This window comes from Pelophylax lessonae (assembly GCF_965119305.1).
Source record: "Pelophylax lessonae genome assembly, chromosome: 1".
Classification (NCBI taxonomy): domain Eukaryota; kingdom Metazoa; phylum Chordata; class Amphibia; order Anura; family Ranidae; genus Pelophylax; species Pelophylax lessonae.
The window spans coordinates 526,042,618-526,068,090 of NC_138768.1; the positions used below are offsets into that span (position 1 = coordinate 526,042,618).

Genomic DNA, 25,473 nt, shown 5'->3' on the forward strand with positions numbered 1-25,473 from the left:
GGGGACCATCTGTGTGGGTTTCAGTCTGTGGCTGTGTGTACCCCCATGTCTGGGTAAAAATTGCGGACTCCCTGTCAGTCTCCCTGTATGGTTTTGCATGCCTTGTGGGCTGCGAGGGGGGGCCCTCCCGCTCTGCTGTGAGTTCTATCTGGGGCAGATTGGGTGCAGACATGCTTGTGAGGCAGCCGCTGTTGCGGTCCGCCATTTTTTTGCAGAAATGCTTTAGACGGCCCTGTCCCTGTACAGCGCTGTGTTTTGGCGCCAATCGCCGCCATTTTGGTGGGCTGCGCTCCTTCGAGCACATGTCGGCGCCATTTTCTTGTAGCCTCGATCCCTCAGCCGAGCGGCCATTTTTGCGGAGCCTTCATAGGCTATATAAGTCAGCCGGTTATTGCATCACTTCCTCTTTCTCTGGGACAGTGATCGGTGGCAGCAGCCTGTTTGTGCTCTCTCCAGATTTTTCCTTCATTGTCCTGTCATTCCTTGCTCAGTGTTCTCTATCCCTGCGGGATCGGTGCATACAGTAGTGTACGGTGGGCTGCGCTCGCCGTGGTGTTAAAGGGACAGTACCCTTTTTTTCCTTTCATTGCTGTGGGCATGGATTCTCAGAATAGCAAGTTTCCCCCCGCCCTGGTGGGGGACCAGGGGGCTGCTGCACCCCCCGAGGGGGCTGATCTGGCCACGGTAGTGGCATCATTGGTGTCTCAGGTGCATATGCTGATGGCTGAACGATCCGCAAAAAGGGCCAGGTAATCCATTTCCTCTGATTCAGAGGGCGATGTGGCTGCTGTGGCTGGCGTGCCCTTCTCAGGGTCTCGCTCATCTCTGGACCCTATGGGGTCTGAGGGGGAGGCGGAGGTGGAAGGGGTTGATGTTTCTCCCCCTGGCTCGCCTGAAGAGCTTGCACTCATGGATGAGCTGATTGCCTCCATTAAAGATACGTTGCACCTGGAGGATGAGCCCACTGCTCCTGCTAGGGTGTCCTCCTTTGGGAAGCAAAGGACCCGCAAATCGGCGCAGGTTTTTCCCTGCCCTGCTGAATTTCACCATACTGTTAATGAGCAGTGGCGCAATTTAAAGAAGCCCTTTACAGTGCCGAATAAGTTTAAACTGCTTTATCCATTTGCGCCATCCATCGACGAGCGTTGGTGTGTGGCGCCTCAGGTGGATCACGCGGTAGCCGTTTTAAACAAAGCTACTGCGATTCCTTCTGAGGATACCCCGGTTTTCTGGGACCCTACGGACAGGAGGTTGGAGTCTCTTGCCCGTCATGCCTATATGGTTGCTGGTTCTATGCTGAAACCTATTTTTGCTTCGGTTATGGCGGCCCAGGCGGTTGCCGATTGGACGAAGGTGCTCAGGCGCACCCTGGTGGCTGATTCGGCTCCGCCTACCACATTGGCCATGGTGGATCAAATCCATCAAGGCGTCATGTACTTGTGTGATGCGGACTTGAATTTAGCTCCTTTGGCTGCACGCCTGTCTGGCGTGGCGGTGCTCAACCGTCGCCTGATATGGCTGAAGAATTGGTCGGTGGACCAATCTTCTCGCAAGACGTCGGCCGATTTTCCCTATGTGGGATCTCGCCTTTTTGGCGAGGCTTTGGATACTCTGATTAAGGGTGTTATTGGGGGCAAGAGTATTCTCCCCAGAATCCCAAGCACAAATCTTTCCGTGGCAAACGGAATTCCTCGTTTAGGCCCTCCCAGGGGTCCTTTCGTGCCTTCGGTCACAATCCAAGGGCAAGCCCTTCAAGGGCCAGGGCTCCCAGAAGAAGCCGTGGGCGGGTAAGCAAAAATCCGGCCAGTCCGGTTCGACAACCCACGCCAGTTCCGCCTGAAGGGGCGCCCTCACCCGTTTCTGGGGTAGGGGGACGTCTGCGCGGTTTCCTCCAACCTTGGCTGATCCGCATTCAGGACAGATGGGTTCAGGAAATCGTTCGATCTGGTTACAAGATCGAATTTCTCTCTCGGCCAGCGGGCAGATTTTTTCCCTCAAATCTTCAGCTGTCTCCGGAGCGTTTTGCAGGATCTGCATCTGGCGGTGCGGGATCTGCGGGCCCAAGGAGTGGTGGTCCCGGTGCCTCATCGGGACAGGTTTCGGGGATTTTACTCCAATCTGTTCACTGTGCCCAGAAAGGAGGGCAAGGTGCGTCCGATTCTGGATTTGAAAGCTCTGAACCGCTTTGTGCGGGTTCGCAAGTTCCACATGGAATCCCTGCGCTCAGTGGTGGCTGCCCTGAGTCCGGGGGAGTTCATGGCCTCCATCGATCTGAAGGATGCGTACCTACACATCCCCATCTTCGAGGGTCATCAACGGTACCTTCGTTTCACCATTGCGGAGGAACACTACCAATTCGTGGCGTTACCTTTCGGTCTCACTTCGGCTCCGCGGGTTTTTACCAAGGTGCTGGCGCCGGTCCTGGCCCTGTTGCGGGCACAGGGCATTGCGGTCTTGGGGTATCTGGAAGATCTCCTCATACGGTCCAATGCCAGCCAGAGCCTGATGGCCGACCTGTCCACCACGGTGTCCACCACGGTGCAGATGCTGCAAGAGCAAAAAGCTCGTCCCTCCGGACATGCATGAGATGTCTGGGGTTGATGGTCTCAGCCTTCGAGGCGATTCCCTTTGCCCAGTTTCACACGCAGGGTCTCCAGGCGGAGATTCTGGTCAAGTGGGACGGGCGTCCGCAGTCCTTGGATCTGCGGATCTCGTTGAGTCACCGCACCAGACAGAGTCTTCTGTGGTGGCTCTAGTCCCCGACGGTGTCGGGGGGCAAGTCTTTCTGTCCGTTGTTGTGGATGGTAGTCACCATGGATGCCAGCCTGTCGGGCTGGGGTGGTGTCCTGGGCGTTCTGTCCGCCCAGGGTACTTGGTCGGAGGAGGAGTCCTCCCTTCCGATCAACATTCTGGAATTGCAAGCTATAAAGCTTTGCCTTCGGCATTGGTCGGAACGGCTTCAGAGCCGTCCAGTTCGGGTCCAGACGGACAATGCCACCGCGGTGGCCTACATCAACGATCAAGGGGGCACCAGGAGTGCCCGAGCGGCTCGGGAAGTGGCCGACATTCTGTCTTGGGCCGAGACGCACGTCCCGGCGATAACGGCAGTTCACATTCCGGGGGTGGAGAACTGGCAGGCAGACTATCTGAGTCGCCAGACCCTGGACCAGGGAGAATGGTCCCTTCACCCGGATGTCTTCCAGATGTTGTGCGCGAAGTGGGGTTCCCCAGATGTGGACCTGTTCACGTCTCGTCTAAACAACAAGGTGGAAAGGTTCGTGGCAAGGACGCGCGATCCTCAGGCGGACGCGTTAGTGGCGCCCTGGCATCAGTATCGTCTGATGTATGCCTTTCCAACGATTCAGCTGCTGTCCAGGCTCCTTCGCAGGTTAGCCTCGGAACCGCACACAGTGATTCTGGTGGCACCGGACTGGCCTCGCCGGTCTTGGTACGCAGACCTCGTCAATCTGGCAGTCGACGCTCCGTGGCGCCTGCCGCTTCGAGAAGACCTTCTGTCTCAAGGGCCGATATTCCATCCTGCTTTACGGTCGCTGGCTTTAACGGCCTGGCTGTTGAAAGCCAGGTCCTGAAGGACAGGGGTCTCTCCCCTGAGGTCATTCCCACTTTGATCAAGGCTAGAAAAGCCTCTTCGGGAAAGATTTACTACCGTACTTGGAAAGCATACTTTGCCTGGTGTGAGTCCCGGGGGTTTTCCCCTCGCTCATACTTGGTGTCCAGAGTGTTGGCTTTCCTCCAAACTGGAGTGGACCAGCGTTTGGCGCTGGCCACGATTAAGGGCCAGATTTCTGCGCTGGCCGTTCTTTTTCAGCGCCCTGTGGCGTCAAACTCGTTGATCCGCACCTTTGTTCAAGGGGTGCGCCATTTGGCCCCTCCACGGAGGGAGCCTTTGCCTCCATGGGACTTGAACCTGGTTCTGTCCGCATTGCAAAATGCTCCCTTTGAAAAGATCAGGGAGATCTCGTTGCCTCTGTTGTCCAAAAAGGTGGCCTTTTTGGTGGCGATCACGTCGGCTCGCAGGGTGTCGGAGCTGGCGGCTTTGTCCTGCAGCTCTCCCTCTCCCTGCGGATTCCCTCTTTGTCCTTCCTGAGGGACCTCGGAAGGGCATGGCGGCGTCGGCCGCGACTATCGCCAAATGGATTAGACAAACCATTGTGCAGGCCTATGCCTTGAGGGGGAGGGTTCCTCCCTTCCCTGTAAAAGCGCACTCTGCCAGGTCTTTGAGTACGTCTTGGGCTTTCCGGCATCAGGCTTCTGTGGCCCAGGTGTGTAAGGCGGCGACTTGGTCGTCCGTTCACACCTTCTCAAAGTTCTATAAGGTGGATGTTCAGGCATCAGCCGATGCCTCCTTTGGCCGTAAAGTTCTCAGTGCGGCAGTGCCTTAGGGACCCTTGTTTTTGGGTCCTTGGCTGTGGGGTGTTTTGCCCCTGGGTTACTTGTTTTTTTCCTGGGTTGTTGCTCCTGTTGAGCACGTTTTCCTGTTGCCCAGTTGGTTCTCTTACTGTGTGTAAGGTTCCTTTCTCTGATGTGGGTACTGCGTTGCTTTTTCTGCGGCTGCGTCTCCCACCCCTCAGGTCTACACTGCTTTGGGACATCCCATTGGTGAAGACTTGGGAAGGGGCGGCGACTGTCGGAGGACGTAAGAGAAAACTGAATTTTTGTAAAATCTTACCGTAAAATTCCTTTCTCTGAGTCCTCCGACAGTTGCCGCCCCCCGCCCCTCTTTTGGGGTTTTTTTGTGTACTCTTACTGCTATGCTACCAAACTGAGTTGGGAATGCTGGTGCAGGGAGGTATTGACTAAGGGGACAGAACCTAGGGGTGTGTCTATGCTAAAAGCTTTTGTTATTAACAAATCTTGTGCCTAGCTACTCCTGCGGAGCAAAGGTCAATACCCATTGGTGAAGACTTGGGAAGGGGCGGCGACTGTCGGAGGACTCAGAGAAAGGAATTTTACGGTAAGATTTTACAAAAATTCCGTTTTTTTTTTTCTCCCTCCTCCTCCTCCTCAGTGGGCTCAAGTGAGGGCAAAAAGATTGTTCACTGCACCACCCCCCACACAGCAAAATCTATGTAGATCGCTAACGGACGATTGTTCTGTCCTGTGTCTCCTAATCTCTCCCTGCCTACACTCTCCAGCCTGTCCCTAAAATGCTTTTATATCTTTCCCTGCCTACACTCCGACCTGTCCCTGCATTCTTTTCAGGCACAATGTTTTTTTTCCTGTCTGTCCCTAATCCGCAGCAGCCAGCACCGTTGTGTGTGCTCTCTCCCTACACTAGAACAGACTGACGCACAGCACTCTGTGTCCCTAGCTTATAAAGACCTGGGTCACATGCTTCAGCTGGCCAATCACAGCCATGCCCTTAGTAGGCATGGCTGTGATGGCTTCTATGGCTTACCAGTTAAACGCTTGTTGATTGGCTGTTGAAAGCCCGCCATTAAAACGCACCATTACATACAAAACGGGAAATACAATTACCAAACACGGATTTTAAACCCGAACATACAGTAAAGTTTTCGGGTCCGTGTCCGGGTAACAAAAATCCAATTATCTGGTACAGACCTGAATAATACAGTCCGTGTTCGCTCAACACGAGACGCATGGCTGGAAGTAGTAAGGAACACTGTTTAACTCAAATGAGAAGGAGGATGTTGCACATACTTGTTGAGGCTAAACATGTAAATCAGGCAGTGTGCAACGATATCCTTAGGGAGTTTAGAGAGTTTTGTGATTTGGCTGATCTTCAGGTAAAGTTCAGGAAATTTGACCCCAAAACTGCTCGAGTGGACACCCTGCTGTATGAGACAATGGGAACAAAACCATCACTTTCTAGAGTGTGGAATGTGGTGAAGCTTCTTCTTGTGTTATCACATGGTCAGGCAAGCGTCGAAAGAGGTTTTTCAATCAACAAAGAATTAATAGTTGAGAATCAGAGGGAAAGATCTCAGAGGCTCATTGTTGACCATGTCAGATCTGTAGGGGGCATAACCAAGGTAGAAATCACAATGGAGCTGCTCCTTTCAGCTGCAGGAGCCAGGCAGAAGTACCATGGGTACCTGGATGAAGAAAAGAGAAAGAAAGAACAAGCTGTTGACTTAAAGAGGAAGGATTTCACAGATGAGCTGGAAGATTTGATAAAAAAAGAGGGCCAGGATGGAGGCGGACATTTGTGCTCTCGAGAAATCAGCGGATGAATATGCTGAAAAGGCTGAATCTTCAGGCAATCTGACCTTTATCAGCAAATCCAACAGTTTCCGCCGTACTGCAAAAGAAAAGAGAGATTCTCTGCTGAAAATTGTAAAACAGATTGATGAGAAGCTTTCAGAAATGAAAAATTAAATGGTGTTGACTGTTTTTTGGCAATGTTTAACTACTTGCCGCCCGCCCGCCGTCAATTGACCATTATCCTGGGAAGACGTCATATGACGTGATCCCAGGATACAGGGCAGGCGCGCGATCCCCCCACCCCCCGTCACCGGCAGGGGGGAAACAGCCAATGGGCGTGGCTGTTTCCCACGTGATCGGCTGTGTTCCAATGACACAGCCGATCACAATGGAGGCGCCCGGGAGATGACCGCGCATGCGCGATCGGGAGCGCGCAGCGCGGTCATGTTGTCGGTGGCACTGTGTTCCGTAGGAACACAGCTGTCACCGGCAGTAGTAAACAGTCACTGACAGTGACTGTTTACTATGTCATCGGCTGTGAATCCATTCACAGCCGATCACAAAATGTAAACAAAGAGCAGTAACTCACTGTTACTAGCTCTTCTCCCCTCATACAGCTTCCAGTATGAGGGGAGAGGAGCTAGAAATAGTGAGTTACTGCTCTGTGAACCTGCAAAAGTAAAATCACACTGATAAACTTGTCCCCACACAGTCCTCAGCCCCCCCCCCAATATAACCTGTCACCCAACAGTCACCTCATCAGCGCCCAGAAATTGACACCCATAACGTTCACATGTGTTCCTTACTACTTCCGGAAATCATTGCAAATTGCGGGACGCCTGTGCGTTGCCAGTTTTTTGCAATAGCACCCCAAATGCTGTGCGATGTTGACGCCATTTCCGCCTGCCGAATCGCGGTAACATCGCGCAAACATCGCATGGCGCCCAAAAAAGGTACAAGAGCTTCTTTGGGGCGTCATGCGTTGTTTGCGTGATGTTACCTCGATTCGGCAGGTGGAAATCGCAGCAACATCGCACAGCATTTGGGGTGCTATTGCAAATCACAGGAGTCCCGCCATTTGCAATGATTTCTGGATCGCGGGCGGAATCGCAGTGATTCTGCCCATGATCGCTACGCTCACATGTGGACATAGCCTAAAGTTCACCGGTCACCAGAGACTGCCATCAGTACCGCCGTGCACCATCGCCCGTCGCCTGTCACCCCATCAATCATCGTCACCTGTCACCCCATCAATCATCGTCACCTGTCACCCCATCAATCATCGTCACATGTCACCCCGTCGGTGATTGTCATCTGTCACCCCATCAATCATCGTCACTTGTCACCTCATCAATCATCGTCACCTGTCACCCCATCAGTCATCGTCACCTGTCACCCCCATCAGTCATCGTCACCTGTCACCCCCATCAGTCATCGTCACCTGTCACCCCCATCAGTCATCGTCACCTGTCACCCCCATCAGTCATCGTCACCTGTCACCCCCATCAGTCATCGTCACCTGTCACCCCCATCAGTCATCGTCACCTGTCACCCCCATCAGTCATCGTCACCTGTCACCCCCATCAGTCATCGTCACCTGTCACCCCCATCAGTCATCGTCACCTGTCACCCCCATCAGTCATCGTCACCTGTCACCCCCATCAGTCATCGTCACCTGTTTGCCATATACATGCAATCACTTACTGACCGCCTAACGACTATATGCGTCGGCCATTAAAAGCTAAATACTGCGGTTATGGCAGCAGATAGCCCCCATAACCCTGGTATTTTTTGAAACGGCGGGCGGACGGCTTTCAGATAAGGGTGGTCCCAGTGGCGGATTCGCCGCGGAATTACCCTTACGGTGCAGGGGAAGAGGTGCCCCCCTCCTGCCGCGTCCCAGACGTTTTCCCAGCTTACCGGACCCGCTGGCAGCGGGGAAAACTATCCGGTCCCGGATCCTCAGACAGGAAGTCGAGTGAGGGCAAGATGGCCCTCACTCGACTCTATGTTCTTGGAATACCGGAGCTATGTCAAAAGACGTTGCCTAGCAACCGGTTTAAAGGGCCGCTTTTTTTTTTTCTTTTTTCTTTTTTTTCCTCTTTACAATTTTTTTTTTTTTTTCTTTTTTAGTGTAGTTGTGAGGTGTGAGGTCTTTTTGACCCCAGATCTCACAATAAAGAGGACCTGTCATGCCTATTTCTATTACAAGGGATGTTTACATTCCTTGTAATAGGAATAAAAATGATCAAAACATTTTTTTTTTTAAACTGTGTAAAAATAAAAAAATAATAAATAAAATAAATAGGAAAAAAAAATTAAAGCGCCCTGTCCCCGTTAGCTCGTGCGCAGAAGCAAACGCAAGTCCCGCCCACATATGTAAACGGTGTTCAAACCATACATGTGAGATATCGCCGCGATCGTTAGAGCGAGAGCAATAATTTGAGCCCTAGACCTCCTCTGTAACTCTAAGCTAGTAACCTGCAGAAATTTTTAAAATGTTGCCTATGGGGATTTTTAAGTACCAATGTTTGGCGCCATTCTGTGAGCATGCACAATTTTGAAGCATGACATGTTGGGTATCTAATTACTCGGCGTAACATTATCTTTCACATTATGGAAAAAAATTGGGCTAAATTTACTGTTTTCTTATTTTTTAGTTCGAAAAAGTGAATTTTTTTTCAAAAAAATCGCATTTGGAAGACTGCTGCGCAAATATGGTGTGATAAAAAATATTGCAACAATTTCCATTTTATTCTCTAGGGTCTCTGCTAAAAAAATATATATAATGTTTGGGGGTTCCAAGTAGTTTTCTAGCAAAAAAAAATGATTTTAGCTTGTAGACACCAAGTGTCAAAAATAGGCCCAGTCTTAAAGTGGATAAATGGACAACTTTGTGTAAAGCGCTACTTGGATGTTAGGCCTATGTATGTGGCCAGGCTGTGAAAAAGTGTTACACATGTGGTATCGCCATACTCAGGAGGAGTAGCAGAATGTATTTTGGGGTGCAATTTTTGCTATGTACATGCTATGTGTTAGAAATATTGCATAAATGGACAGCTTTGTGTAAAAAAAAATGTGTTTTCATTTTCTTTCCACATTTTCCAAAAACTTGTGGAAAAAAATGACATATTCAAAAGACTCATTATGCCTCAAAAATTATACGTTGGGCTGTTTGCTTTCCAAAATGGGGTCATTTTATGGGGGTTTCCATTTTCCTGGTGCTCCAGGGCCTTCAAAAGTGCGATAGGTTGTCAGGAAATTATATGTGTAATTTATGCTCCTAGAATGCCGGACGGTGCTACTTGGATGTTAGGCCTCTGTATGTGGCCAGGCTGTGAAAAAGTCACACGTGGTATCGCCATACTCAGGAGGAGTAGTAGAATGTGTTTTGGGGTGTAGTTGCAAGTATACATGTGCTGTGTGAGAGAAATAACCTGTTAATACGGCAATTTGTAAAAAAAAAAAAAAAAATCTTCATTTTGCAAAGCATTGTGGGAAAAAATTACAACTTCAAAAAACTCACCATGCCCCTTATTAAATACTTTGGAATGTCTACTTTCCAAAAAGGGGTCATTTGGGGGGTATTTGTACTTTCCTGACTTTTTAGTGTCTCAAGAAATGAGATAGGCCTTCAGTACATCAGGTGTGATCAATTTTCAATGATTCGCACCATAGCTTGTGGACTCTATAACTTTCACAAAGACCAAATAATATACACTTACTTGGGTTATTTTTACCAAAGATAAGTAGCAGTATAAATTTTGGCCAAAATTTGTGAAGAAAAATGACTAATTTGCAAAATTTTATGACAGAAACAAAGAAAAATGCGTTTTTTTTTCACAATATTTTCAGTCTTTTTTTATTTATAGCACAAAAAATAAAAAACCCAGTATTGATCAAATACCATCAAAAGAAAGCTCTATTTGTGTGAAAAAAAGGACACAATTTTTGTATGGGTACAGTGTTGCATGACTGAGTAATTCTCAGTCAAAGCGTGAGAGCGCTGAAAGCTGAAAATCGGTCTGGGCAGGAAGGGGGTGAAAGTGCACTGTAGGCAAGTGGTTAAGTTAACATGTTAGCGCCGGTTCACACTACCGCGACGCTACTTCCCGGGGGGACCTCCGAGATCGCGGTGCGAGCAGCGTGCCGCGACCTCGGAGTGGCCGCCACGGACTTCATAACATTGAAGTCTATGGCGGTCGCCTCCTGGTCGCCCCAAAGAACCTCCGTACCCTTTTTCTAGCTCGGAGCGGCTTGTGTCGCTCCTATTAGAACGGGTCCACAGCTTCCCTATGGGAGGCGACCTGTGAGGCGACCAGGTCGCCCTAGTGTGAACCGAGGCTTAAAGACTGTTATCTGGTCAATTCATGGCACTTTAAGTTCAGAACAGTTTTGCTGGACACCTATTTTTTAGTTGCTTCACCTTGATTGTTATATCTCCTGTGGATTACGTTAATCCATTTCTAAGCGATTCTCAGGGTTTACGTTATGAAACGTTGTTACTGTGCAAGCGTTATTTAAATAAATATTTCATATTCCACTGTACACTACAAAGCTTGTCATTTATATTAGTAAAAATATGCTGGGTGTGACATAGATTTTCTTATTTAACATGTATACATAGACATTTCATGAAACATTAGGTCCTGAATCTTTATGTGAAGTCATGGAATAGTCATGGAATTTTATTGGTGAAAATGTATATGAACCCTGCTAGCAGAGGTAGCAGTGCTTTAGATTAGGGATGCACCGATATATTGGCCGCCAATAATTTTCAGCCGAAAATAGGGTTACAGGCGGTCCCCGGGTTACGAACAAGTTAGGGACTATAGTTTTGTTCTTAAGTCGAATTTGTTTGTAAGTCAGAACAGGTACAATTTTAAGGTGTAGCCCCAGCCAAAAGAATAATTTTTAAGTTTTTTGGATAGCATAGGGAAGGGTTACGACCCCTGTATTATTTGTTTTGCTGTCTGTGCCCCAGTTCAGAAGTTTTCACCTCACTTTCTGTCCCTATCTATGACAACTGGATTTTGAAAGTTTTGGGTTGTTGTGGAAACAAGGATTAGTGATAAAGCTTCAGTGGAGACACCTTTTTCCCATGAAAACCCTTACAGGAGTGAATTTCTCTTCCTAGGGGTAGATTTCTCCTCACTTCCTGTTGTCTACCTCTGTTTGTAAGTAGGAGTCGTTTGTAAGTCGGATGTTTGTAACCCGGGGACTGCCTGTATAGTCATTTAAATTGATATTAATGACAAAATGTAATGTAATACAATTGTATATAATAATTATATTTATTTTTTTTGGTGCAAAGTGCATCCTGAATTTTCGGTTTGGGTACCAGAATTTTCATTCTGATGCACTACTACTTTAGATCTCACACTGCATAAATGCAGCTATGACACTGTAGGCACAGACAAAGCTAGGCATGTTCTCTCACCAGGAAATGCACTCCTGCTTTTCAGGGGATGATCAAGACAAAGGGTGTGTGTGTGTATATATATATATATATATATATATATATATATATATATATATATATATATATATATTTCAGGTGATTTGGCGCAAGTAATATTTCTAAATGTTGACTATAACCTAGCACATCTTAATATTTCCGGTCACTTAGTAACCTTTTTTGGGTTCAATTCCACTTTGATTTTCACTTGTGTTTAACTGCTAGTACAGTATGGGTCCTAACTAAAGTTTACTATTGCTAAAGGCAAGGTTCAGACCATTTGCGTGTTGGGAATATTCGCTAAAATCGCATGCTTTTCCAACACGCACAGAAAGTTGCTGCAGTTTACCAGATGTTTGTCAGTGCCATTAATCATTAATGGCAGCCTCAGGCATTTGCAAATGCTCGTGTTGTTTTTTTTTTTTTTTCCTCGCATGCACCAAACTACATGGTGCCACAGCACCATGCAGTTCAGTGTAGCACATTTTTTGAAAAGATTGCATACTTTTTTCCCATGTTTCTCATGTAGGGCAGCACTTTGAAATTAATGGGCTGCCCTATATGTTATGTGCAAAAATAAGCCAGCACTTGGTAGCACCTGTAGGTGTAAACCAAGCTTAATAGTGAGAAATGTATCCTGTGTATGCCTTAGTGCTAATGTGGTGTTTTTTTTCTTTTTTTGTGCCTTTTCTTTAGGAATTGTTTAATCGCATGATCACAGAAGAAATGGAAATGAAAGATAGGATTGAAAAAAGTATTCACCTGTGCAAAAAGGAATTAAAGACTCTGTGCTATGAGTTATCATTAGAGGAGTACAAGGTGAGAAATAGATATTGACACTCTACGAACTTGGGATTTTTTTTTTTCTCTTTATTACATTCATTTTTGGTCATTTTTCAGGTGGATGAATGTATGACTATTCTTCAGATTGAGAGAGATCTAAGAGTGAGATTAGAGCTTCTTATGAAACACAAGAATGAACGTCTTGAGGAACTGAGGCTTCTACAAAAAGAAGACCAAGAACTATGTTCTGATCTTTGTGTTACTCCATATTATATACCATCAGGGACCATACCAAGTCATCAACAGCTAGAAGAGCTCAAAGAACACATTAGGGTTCAGTCTGAAGAAAAGGTAAAATGACATATAGATTACATTTTGACAATAGGGAATATGGTTTTATGTAACTTTACATTTTGATATGTTTGTAATATGTATCAGCCAATGGACTGTGTGAACTGTTCTATTTTTTTTTCATGTATCAATGAAATATGATATACAGGAAAGTCTTATCTTTTTACGTTAGAAAAAACGCCTTGAGGCTTTTTCATCACTTCGAGCAGAAATCCGACAGTGTTTAGATGAAATAGGGCGACAGCCTGAAAATTCCCTAGAGCGGGATGCCATCTGTGAGGATGAAGAGGCTTTTTTTCTCACACCACAGAATATTAAAGCTCTTCGGGTTTTAAAAGAACAGGTAAGTCCCTTAAAGGTGCAGTAGATAGATGTCTAGTACAGTGATGAGGAATTTTGGCACCCCAGATGTTTTGGAGCTACATTTCCCATGATGCTCAACTACACTGCAGAGTGCATGATTAGCATGGGAAATGTGGTTCCAAAACATCTGGGGTGCCAACGTTTGCCATCACTGGTCTAGTAGAAGACCTCACCCCTGTTTCTGCCTATTTTGTCTAACAAGTATAGTTTTAGCTTAAAAATGCAAATCTGAACGGTTAGTAAAATATAAACCTAAAGCTACTTGTTTATTAAAAAGAAAACCTCTTGGCTACCGTTTTTATATCCCACTAACCTAATGTAGAACTTCCCGCACACAATCGCACGTGTGCTTGCTTACTTCTCTAGAACGGTGGCAACCTCTTTCCTTGCTTGCATGCTTGGGCCCAAAATCTCCTGCATTGGCCAAGTCTGTGTAGTCTCTTTCCACAGACTTACCTGTACTTTAGAGATGCTTTAAATACAGCCTCATTTGAATCTAATAGGAGGTAACTGCAAGGTGAGGCCAGCTCTAAGGATTTTAAGATTTAAAAATGTATATTTCTCCCTTTACCTTCCAGGATGGCAACACATGAGAGATGAGAGCCTCCACCCTACAGGAAACACAATCAGTTCACAGCTATTAAAAGGCCCCACCCTTCCCCTTGTCCCTCAGTATTGATTGTTTCTCCCACAGCGAAACATTTATTTTTTCTCTGACCAGAAGACCTAGAGAGTCAGATGGTACTCCTGTGAGGCAGGTTCAGGATCGCCGGTGAGGTCCGCACTTTACCTACACGCCTTTTGAGCTTCTCACAGGTCGCCTCTTGTGGCACAGGCAAGTCGGACACAGCGTGGTGGTCCCTCTGCTTGTTGCCCCACTCAGCAGCTCGGGTCTCCTCCTGTACTCCCCTGCAAACAATGGGCACCATGCTGTGAATGGTCGGCCGCATATCAGCTGCGATGAGGGGAGCTTCCCGTCTGAACAGGGAAGAGGCCGAGCACACACAGCGTGACCCGGTAGTGTCTGTAAGGCCCAGAGGAGACGCCGGACCCGCATAGTGGCTGGAAAGTAACATGCTCTTCAGCTACCAAGAGTCAGAAAGCTGCTAAGAGGGTAAACTCCATCTGGACCCACCTCATGGAGGAGGAGGCTGGAAAGAAGGCACAGTTTGGCTGCAGGCAACAGAAAATCGGGGCCAGGTAAGGGCCTTTTCTGAAGTGAGTTCAGAAAATGGCATGAATGCCTTAGTGGGACATCAGAAGAGGAGAAAGGCTGCCTGCTACCCCCGACCCCCTTTCAAAAAAAGGTAAGATACCAGAAGGTGTGTGTGTATGCTGCTACTGCAGCGTGAAGCACACAGCCTAACTTTTCAGCTCCCCAGTTGGGACAGCAACTTGGCAGGGGGTGAGTTTGGCTGCTATCCTCATGTGACCTTGAAGATAGTAAAGCAAGCCCTGTGGCTGTGGTAAAGAGGAAAAAAACTGGTGAGTACTTCCTTTTGCCTTGGTAGCTTAGCAGCATTATCCCTTATAGCAGCCCAGGTGGCTTCTTGGGCTTAGACATAGTACTCCCTTCCTTAATGATGTTGCTACTATCCTTTCCCTTAGGCCTGGGAAAAAATAACCCAGAAGCTTCAGCTAGACCAATGTCCACAGCTTCCTTTTAACTCAGAAAATGCTGTGGTTATTGCAACATTGTTGCCAGTCTCTCACTATAAACCCTATTGTACATCAATAAGGGTGAATCTAGTGAAGGGGTGACACCTGTTAGACACAAAGAGTCTTTCAGGCTATTTCTGCCACTAAACAAGTTGGACATCCCTAAAGGGTTAATCAAAAGGGATGTAAGGTGGTCTGCAGGAACCTGGAGATTCCAAGAGTAATACCACAGATTTTTCCCTGGTCAGTAGTGCGCACCAGATAATCTGAATATATTGGGCCAGCTGCTATGTTTCTGGCACATATCTCCAAGATGGTTCATTTAGGGCTCTTTCACATGGTCCGCCTCCGTAGGCGGATCCGTGCTGCTCAGCTGGGGATCGTAAACACAGATCCCCGCTGAGCAGGAAGGTGACTCTCCCTCTCCGCTCTGTGAGCGGGGAGGGAGGTGTCAGAGCCCCATGCATATCTATGGGGGAATCTGATGAGAGCGGACCGCCTGTCCGCTCTCATCCGATCCTCTGGACGGATGGAAAATAGGGTTTCCATCCGCCCGGATTTCACGGATCGGATGCGAATGGCAGCGCGTGTCAGCGGACATGTCACCACTGACATCCGCTGCCCCATAGGGATGCATGGGGGATCCGATACACCTAAAAAAACTGACAGGCGGATCTGATCGGATCGCTCGTGTGAAAGGGGCCTTAGAATCTTCTTGCTCTTTAAAGCCTGCCTCCCAAGTTTTTCCACATATGGTGGAGAGACACAGTAAGGGGGGGGTACCTTTTTGGGGAACATTTTCTTCTTATGGGGTTGCTTGCTATGTGTAACATCTTAACAAGCTCCAACCTATTTCCTCCTTACATGGCTGCTAGATCAGTTGGTGTGTAAGAGTTATTTGCCCACCCCTTGAGGAACTAGAAACATAAGGTTTTTCTGCAACCCTGATTGAGGGTTTTCTGGGTGCAAACCTCTATTCAAGAGCTACATATACTAACCTGTATTTAATGTTTGCTTGTTAAGACCTTCAGGTGTCTGCCTCCAAGCTAAGATCGTGTCCACCTCTTCCTGAGGCTGACTTAATTGATCTCCAGGTCTGTGCTCATTAAGATCTTAGATACTGGGAGCTGTGGGCTAACTACACCTACTCATACTTATGCAATGATAGGTAAATAGCTATTAGTTCTGTGGTGTATGCACCCACCTTAGACTTCCATTATTTGTGTAGCACCCTCCTAGGTAGGTGCTAGAGAGAGTATAGTTTTTGGCTCTGTCTGCCTATCAGAGGAGCAGCAGGCTAATTCTATATTGCTTTCTGCTTAACAGAGCAGGGTCTGTGAGTTGGGTCTGCTCATGGTGCTCAGTGTGTGATTCATCTGGTCTAGGTAGTGTTTCAGACTGGTCCATTAGGGAGGCATATTGGACAGTGACAGAAACCAGGCCAATGGGTGCACAGGTTTTGATACAGCCTCAGTGATTGGCACAGACTGGTTGTCTTGGTGCATTCTGGGGTGTGGTATAAAAGCCAGGAGCACATGTGCTTCAGGATTTTTGGCTGGTGAGCAGAGTCCCAGAAGGAGGGTGGCGGCTGCCTCCTCTGTAGCAGGTGGCATGTGGTCACAGGCAGTCGGCCTGGGGACCAGAAGGAAGGAGCTAAACCCAGAGGTACAGGAGAACTAACTGGAGGGGTTGAGACACTGGACACCATGGAAAAACAGTATCGTGAGTACAGGGGATCGTGTCTAAGGGCCTGACCTGAGAGGGGGCCACCCCAAGTAGTATAGTCAGAGGAATGGTGTCAACTGGTGGAGTGAAAGGGGGTGCTAGGCGAGTACCCTGAAGTTAGTTTCTCAATCAAGTCATCTACTCAAAGACTTGATCCTAAAATTAATCTAGTGGCGAGGTGAATCTGCAGCTTGGCTGCATCTACAAACAGGAGTCCTAATCTTTTGTAAATAGTTCAATTCTGGAGTATCCCACTCTTCCCTTTCCTATCCCTAGTTAAAATAAAAACAAAAAAAACTACTACAACCCCTAGACTGTTTATTGACTGAGCCAGGAAGAGAAGAGTTAAATTGTGTATGCTTCAGTTGCTAACTGTAACCCAGGGGGATCCCAAGGTGCACATCCCAGTAGTCCTCAAGGAGGCAGTGCTACATTTGGAACTACCTTAGTTCTGCTCTGGTGGATGAAGGTTTAGTATCTAGAGTCCAAACTATGCCTTTGATAGATTTTGCCCTCTGCTGGCTGTTTCTTAATTGAATTCACCATGACTCTTACTTTGTCTTGTCTGGATGCGTATCAGAAACACACAATGTGGCCTTTTTTTTTTTTTTTTTAATCTATTCTGGGTGTTTTGCTGCTCATCAGAAATACACAACACTAAGTTCTGTCTTTTTTTCTTGGTTGATTTGCCTTGTTGAGGATCAGAAATACACAACATTGAAGCTTATTTTGTGTCTTTTCTGTTTATTTTGACTATGTGACTCTTTTGCTTACTAGAAATACACCACATTGAAAGTTGTGTGTGTCTTTCTATTATACCTTATTTTTCTGTACATTAGAAATGCACAACATTGAAGTTGTTAGTAACATTTCTGTTTACATAGCTGTACCCAGGCTGCTAAATCGGAAACGCACAACATTGCTGTTGGGTACCTACTCTGTTACTAATCAAAATGCACAACATTTACATTTTGTTAGTAACGTCTGTTGGTCATATGGCTGTACCCGGGCTGCTAAATCAGAAACGCACAAAGGTTGCTAGTGTCATTTCTGTTAGGACTACATTGTTACTAATCAAACTGCACAACTTTAAAATTTTGTTGGTAACATTTCTGTTACATGGCTGTACCATGTTACTATTCAGAAATGTGCAACATTTAGGATTGCTAGTGACATTTCTGTTAGGACTACAGTTTTTTTTACTAATCAAGGTGCACAACTTTTAAATTTTATTACATGGCTATACCATGTTACGATTTAGAAATGCACAACATTAAAGATGGCTAGTGACATTTCTGGTATGAGTACCCTGTTACTTATTAAGTTGCACAACTTTTACATTTTGTTAGTAACATTTATGTTAAAGAAAAAAAAAATGCACAGCATTGAAGTTTAGTTAGCGACTTTTTGTTGATCTTATGACTGTACCCTGTTCCTAATCAAATATGACGTTGGCAGTGTCTTTGTGTCGTATGTCTATACCTTGTTGCTAATTAGAAACGCTCAACATGACATTGTTAGTTTTTCTTTTATGACTGTACCTTGTTGACAATCAGAAATGCACAACATGGGAAGTTTTAGTGTCTTTCTGATATAATACCTTGTGGCTTATCAGAAATGCACAAACTTGAAATTTGTAGCTTTTCTGTTAATTTTGGTTATGACTGTACCTTGTCTGGCATCAGCAATACACAGCACTGAAGTTTGTGTCCCTTCTGTCTTTATGTTGGTTATATTGCTGATCTTACTACACTTCAAAAATACACAGCATGGCTGTTTGTTTCTTTTCTGTTTTTACATTTGGCTGCGCATCTGAATACTCAACTGTGAAGACGGTTTGTGTCTTCCTATTTATATTATATAGCCCTAGCTTATTGCACTTTTAAAATACACAACATTGAAGTTTGTTGTCTTTTCTAGGTTGGTCTATCAAGCTGCACGTCAGAGATGCACAACGTTGCTGTCTATGCTTGTGTCCTTTTTGTCTACATCGGTTTTCTGGTGCTGTGTGTCAGTAACGCACAATGTATGATCTTCTATGTTTGTGATATTAGTTACACATGTATCACTTTTATTTCAGACCTTCTTTTCCCAGGGACATGGAGGGGCCAGGAGTTCTGGCTGCAGAAACCTCAGGTGTCAGAAAATTCAGTCCCTTACTTTCAGGCATACCAGAGGCATTCCCTCTGCTTGAAACCTGGTAAGGTTGTAGGACACTAAAGGAAAGAGGAGGATAATTTACAACCTTCTAAAGGGTAACTCCACTTTTGTGGGGGGAAAAAATGGCAAATGAAGAAAAAAACAATATAGCGTATACAATTGTGACACAAATCCTATTGTAATTCAGTGTTATTTAAAAATTACCTTTTCCTTTTTCAATCTGCGGCTGTTGTAATTTTCTGAAAATGCATTGCAATATGGCTACCTGGAGCTGTTCTGTACACAGAATGTGTACTGACCACCCCCCTAGAAACATCATTTCTCTTACGTCCTCCGACAGTCGCCGCCTCTTCATATTCGTCACATATGGGGTATTAGACTTTGCTCCGAAGCAGTAGCTAGGCAACAGAATATGTTAACATTAAAGCTTTTAACATATCCCACCCTCAAGGGGTGGTCCCCTCAGTCAATACCCTCCTACTTCCTGCAACCATATCTCAGTTTTAATGTCTAGCTTGTCAGGAGTGGCTGGCTCTCTCTGTGCTGGGGCTTTCTGCCCCAGACTCTTTCTTCTTTTTTGATTTTTGGTTTTGAGTTTTCTCTCTACCTTTACTTAGCTGTTCTTTTTGTCAGCGTTAGTTCTTCGGATGAAGAGGATCATGCGGGCTGGGTCTCGGGCTGATCCCCCTGGTCGCAGGTCGTGGGTCAGTGGCTTCCCAGCCTGCCATTGAGCGTTCAGCCAGGTAACGCTCCTGGCACAGTGAACGACCCATCCCTGTTCGGTGCAGGGATGATTGGTGAGGTGGCTACCTCACTGGACGCTGTGCGGTTTCTTAACCCCCATTCTGTGCGTCTTGTATGCGACTCTCCCTGCCTCATGTGCAGCGGCTTGTTCGCCTGTGCGGGTCCCCCACGCCACTGTGAGGTAAGTGTATTTATGTGGGGACCTGTCTGTCTGGGGGGGTGTCAGTCTGGGACTGTGTAACCTGCCTCTATTCACACTGTTTGTCTCCCTATCTCTCGGCTGCATGCTGTGGGCTGCAAGGGGGGGGGGGGGGAGCTGTGTGACACTGTGTGTGTCAGCCTTGTCAGTGTGAGAAGCTGTGTGCTGTGGGGCATGTTTTGTGGCATGTTTGGGCATTATACAGCGATCGCTGCGGCGATCTGACATGTGTTTTAATACATGGATGACATGTGTGCATTACTGTACTGTGGAGCGGCGGTTTCGGCGCCAAACGGCGCCATTTTGCCTACACTCGCTCCGGCCCCATGTTCTACATGCATGGCGGCCATTTTCTTGTAGCCTTTCATAGAGCGCCCTGGCAGCATCACTTCCTCTTCTCCAGGAACACCGATCGAGGCAGCAGCAGCGGCGAGGGTCTCCTCAGGTTTTATCCTTCTGTTCTTGCTATCCATTGCCTGTGTTAAGTTTATTATTCCCTGTGGGGGTCTCACTGTGCTTGTGTGTGGTGCGGTGGGCTGCGCTCGCCGCGCTTGATTAAAGGGGCAGTTAACCCTTTATTATCCGGCATTTGTTATAGGGGCAATGGATTCTCAGGAGGGCAAATTTCCTACCGCCTTGGTGGAAAGCCAGGGGACCGCTGTTTCCCCCCCAGGGGGGGATTTAGCCACTATTGTGGCTGGCCTTGCTGCTCAGGTGCAGATGCTGGTGGCTGCTCAATCTACTAAAAGGCCCAGAGTTGCTCTTTCCTCTGATTCGGAGGGTGAAGGTGATGGGGCTGTTATGGCGGGGGCCTCCTTATCGGGGTCCCGCTCCTCCCTGGATCTAGTGGGGTCCGAGGTGGAGGCTGAAGTTGAAGGGGTTGATAATTCTCCCCCTGGCTCGCCTGAAGAGCTTGCAATCATGGATGAATTGATTGCTTCCATAAAGCAAACGCTGCGTTTGCAGGATGAAGTGTGTCCCCCCGCTGCCTTGGCGGCTTATGGGACGCAGAGAAAACGCAGGACGCCGCAGGTTTTTCCCTGCAATGATGATTTTCAGCGCGCTGTTAAGGAACAATGGCGCAATCTGCGCAAACCTTTTGCTGTACCAAGTAGGTTCAAGCTGCGTTATCCTTTCTCGCCTTCCACTGATGAAAGGTGGTGTGTGCCTCCCCCAGTGGATCACGCAATTGCGGTTTTAAACAAATCCACTGCGATTCCTGCAGAGGATTCCCCTGTGTTCCGTGATGCCACGGATAGGAGATTGGAGTCTCTTGCCCGTCATACTTATTCTGTTACGGGTTCTATGCTTAAGGCTCTGTTTGCTTCTCTCATGGCGGCCCAGGCTGTCGCAAGTTGGACGCAGATGCTTAGGCGCGTCCTAGTGGCCGATTCGGCCTCGCCGGCGACCCTGGATATGGTGGATCAAATCCACCAGGATGTCATGTATCTGTGTGATGCGGACCTGGACCTAGTTCCGTTGGCTGCACGTGTGCACAGCGTGGCGGTGTTGTCTCGCCGCCTGGTTTGGTTGAAATGTTGGTCGGTGGACCAGTCTTCACGTAAGACCTTAGCCAATCTGCCTTATGATGGGTCTCGCCTTTTTGGGGAGTCCTTGGATGTGTTTATTAAGGGGATCACCGGAGGTAAGAGCACTCTCTTGCCCCATTTCCCCAAGGCTAAGGGGGCTTCTGGGAAGAGGCATGCTAATTTTCGGCCCCCTCAGGGGTCCTTTCGTGCCTTTCGGTCGCACTACAAGGGCAAACCGTTCAAAGGTCAAGGCTCTCAGAAGAAGCCCTGGTCTGGAAAACAGAAGTCCGGTCAATCCGGATCCGCAGCCCATAACAGTGCGGCCTGAAGGGGCGCCCTCACCCAGTTTTGGGGTGGGGGGACGCTTGCTCGGTTTTCTTCAGCCCTGGTTGGCCCGTGTGCGGGACAGATGGGTTCAGGAGATCGTTCGATCTGGTTACAAGATCGAGTTTCTCTCTCGGCTGGCGAGCAGATTTTTTCCCTCAAATCTTCAACTGTCTCCAGAGCGTTTACGGGACCTGCACCTGGCGGTGCGGGACCTGAGGGCTCGGGGAGTGGTAGTTCCGGTGCCTCATCGGGACAGATTTCGGGGGTTTTATTCCAATCTGTTCGCCGTGCCCAGAAAGGAGGGCAAGGTTCGTCCAATTCTGGACTTGAAGGCTCTGAACCGCTCTGTGCGGGTTCGCAAGTTCCGCATGGAATCCCTGCGATCAGTGGTGGCTGCCCTGGTTCCGGGGGAATTCATGGCCTCCATCGATTTGAAGGATGCATATCTTCACATCCCCATTTTCGAGGGTCACCAGAGGTACCTTCGATTTGCCATTGCGGAGGATCACTACCAGTTCGTGGCGTTGCCTTTTGGTCTCGCCTCGGCTCCGCGGGTCTTCACCAAGGTGCTTGCACCGCTTCTGGCATTGTTGAGGGCCCAGGGCATTTCTGTCCTGGGGTATCTGGACGACATTCTGGTTCGGTCTGCGACCAGCCAGGGTCTGGAGGAGGACCTGTCTGTCACGATGCAAACTCTGCAGGAGTTTGGTTGGACGATAAATTTTCCAAAGTCGACGATGAGTCCGTCGGTTTGTCTTCCCTACCTGGGAATGATTCTGGACTCGGTACAGGCGAAGGTCTTCCTGCCGGAAGACAAACTCAGAACTCTTCGGGAGGAAGTCAGGTCCCTCAGGGACGTTCCGGCCCAGTTTCACACGCGGGGTCTCCAAGCGGAGATCCTGTCCATGTGGGACGGGCGACCTCAATCTCTGGATCTTCAAATCTCGTTGAGTCATCGCACCAGAAGAGACCTTCTGTGGTGGCTCCAGTCCTCTATGGTGTCCGGGGGCAAGTCGTTTCGTCCTATCTCGTGGACGGTAATCACCACGGATGCCAGCCTGTCGGGCTGGGGTGGTGTTCTGGGCGTTCTGTCCGCCCAGGGGACTTGGTCGGAGGGGGAGTCTTCCCTTCCGATCAACATTCTGGAATTGCGTGCGATAAATCTCTGTCTTCATCGCTGGACGGACCGGCTGCAGGGCTGCCCGGTTCGGGTGCAGACGGACAATGCCGCGGCGGTGGCCTACATCAACCACCAAGGGGGCACCAGGAGTGCCCGAGCGGCTCGAGAAGTGGCCGACATTCTGTCTTGGGCCGAGGCTCATGTCCCGGCGATAATGGCGGTTCACATTCCGGGGGTGGAGAACTGGCAGGCGGACTATCTGAGTCGCCAGACCCTGGATCAGGGGGAATGGTCTCTCCACCCGGCTGTCTTCCAGATGTTGTGCGCGAAGTGGGGTCTTCCAGATGTGGACCTGTTCGCGTCTCGTCTCAACAACAAGGTGAGAAGGTTCGTGGCAAGGACGCGCGACCCTCGGGCAGACGCGTCGGACGCGTTAGTGGCCCCGTGGCATCAGTACAGGCTGATGTACGCGTTTCCACCGATTCAGTTGCTGTCCAGGTTCCTTCGCAGGTTACACTCGGAACGCAGCACGGTGATTCTTGTGGCACCGGACTGGCCTCGCCGGTCCTGGTACGCAGACCTCGTGAATCTGGCGGTCGACGCCCCGTGGCGTCTGCCTCTTCGAGACGATCTCCTGTCTCAAGGTCCAATATACCATCCTGCTTTACAGTCGCTGGCTTTGACGGCCTGGCTGTTGAGACCGAGGTCCTGAGGGAGAAGGGTCTCTCCCCAGAGGTCGTTCATACCTTGATCAACGCGAGGAAGTCTTCTTCGGGGAAGGTTTATTACCGTACTTGGAAGGCCTATTTTGCTTGGTGTGAGTCCAGGGGATTTTCTCCCCGCACGTACTCGGTTTCCCGAGTGCTGTCCTTCCTTCAAACGGGTGTCGATCAGCGTTTGGCGCTGGCTACGATAAAGGGTCAGGTGTCTGCGCTGGCCGTTCTGTTTCAACGTCCCGTGGCCTCCAACTCCTTGGTTGGCACTTTTGTTCAGGGTGTGCGGCATCTGGTTCCCCCTAGGAGGGATCCTCTGCCCCCTTGGGACTTGAATCTCGTTCTATCTGTGTTGCAACGTGCTCCTTTTGAACAGATCAGGGAGATCTCGTTGTCTATGTTGTCCAAAAAGGTCGCCTTTTTGGTTGCGATCACTTCGGCTCGCAGAGTGTCGGAGCTGGCAGCTTTGTCCTGCAAGTCTCCGTATCTGGTTGTTCATTTGGATAAGGTGGTCTTGCGACCTAATCCTTCTTTTCTTCCGAAACGAGTTTCGGAATTCCATTTTAATGAGGATATTGTCTTGCCTTCGCTGTGCGCGAAGCCTACACATCCAAAGGAGGTGAGATTACATTCTTTGGATGTTGTTCGGGCGATAAGGGTTTACCTTAAATCGACTGAGTCTTTTCGAAAGACGGATTCCTTGTTTGTTCTTCCAGAGGGTCCTCGGAAGGGCATGGCGGCGTCGGCCTCTACCATCGCCAAATGGATCAGGCAGACCATTGAACGGCCTATGCTTTGCAGGGGAAGGTTCCCCCTGTGCCTGTGAAGGCGCACTCTACTAGATCTCTGAGCACGTCTTGGGCCTGTCGTCATGGGGCTTCTATAGCCCAGGTGTGTAGGGCGGCGACTTGGTCGACCGTGCACACTTTCACAAAATTCTACAAAGTAGATGTTCAGGCATCGGCGGATGCTTCCTTTGGCCGCAAGGTTCTTAGTGCGGCGATTCCCTAGGGTCCCTTATGGGGACCACTGGCTGTTGGGATAAGTTTTTTTATCCCCTGGTTATTTGTCTTTTCCTGGGTTGTTGCTCCTGTTGAGCACCTGTTGTTTTTTTCCTGTTGCCCAGCTGGGTTCCTTCCCTTGGTAAGGTTCCTTTCTTTGATGCGGAGACTGCGTTGCCTTTCGGCGCGGATGCGTTTCCCACCCCTCATGTTTGCACTGCTTTGGGACGTCCCCATATGTGACGAATATGAAGAGGCGGCGACTGTCGGAGGACGTAAGAGAAAACTGAATTTTTGTAAAATCTTACCTGTAAAATTCCTTTCTCTGAGTCCTCCGACAGTCGCCGCCCCCGCCCCTCTTTTGGGGTTTGGTTGTATACTCTACTGCTATTCCACTAAAACTGAGATATGGTTGCAGGAAGTAGGAGGGTATTGACTGAGGGGACCACCCCTTGAGGGTGGGATATGTTAAAAGCTTTAATGTTAACATATTCTGTTGCCTAGCTACTCCTTCGGAGCAAAGTCTAATACCCCATATGTGACGAATATGAAGAGGCGGCGACTGTCGGAGGACTCAGAGAAAGGAATTTTACAGGTAAGATTTTACAAAAATTCCGTTTTCCTGCTTGTGTGGTTGGCTCCCTGATTTTCCCAGAAGTCTGCATGAAATACAAGTCAGATTTCAGGCATCCCGTGGAACAAAAATGTCATTTTTGGTGAGATGCTCGCAATAGGAAAGCGTCTAAAGGGATCCAGGCCCAGCAACTTCCCTCATTAGAGCCCTGCAGCTGCCATAATTATGAAACCACTCCCATTTGACCCAACTCAGCACAGAGGAACAAACCATGATTTCTTCAGAATAACAAGAGGTAGGAATCTGCAACAAAGTTTGTTAAAATCCTTGTTATGTACATAGTTCACCCAGAGGGGAATTTTTTTTTCTTAACAAAAGTGGAGTTACACGTCAATAACTTTGTTCATAGAAGTATTATGGCCTAAAGATGCAGTATCAGAATTTTTCTGACCCGTATACCCAACTTATTAAGTTTATAGTTCTATATGTATTCTTCAAATCACTCTCTTGGCATAACTGGTTGTAGTAGGCCAATGTGAGTGTTCTGTTACTAATATGGACTTACTCTGAAGTAGGGATCT

At 48.1% G+C, this 25,473-nt stretch overlaps 1 protein-coding gene across 1 annotated transcript in view; it reads left to right on the forward strand.

Moving 5' to 3' along the window:
• Positions 1-25,473, forward strand: part of LOC309569846 (protein regulator of cytokinesis 1-like) — a 93,045-nt gene that overhangs the window by 19,498 nt on the left and 48,074 nt on the right. Inside the window, exons 3-5 of the mRNA XM_082275843.1 lie at positions 12,341-12,463; positions 12,545-12,778; positions 12,951-13,121. Coding sequence (XP_082131969.1) covers positions 12,341-12,463; positions 12,545-12,778; positions 12,951-13,121 — 528 coding nt within the window. The remainder of the gene's footprint in view (positions 1-12,340; positions 12,464-12,544; positions 12,779-12,950; positions 13,122-25,473) is intronic.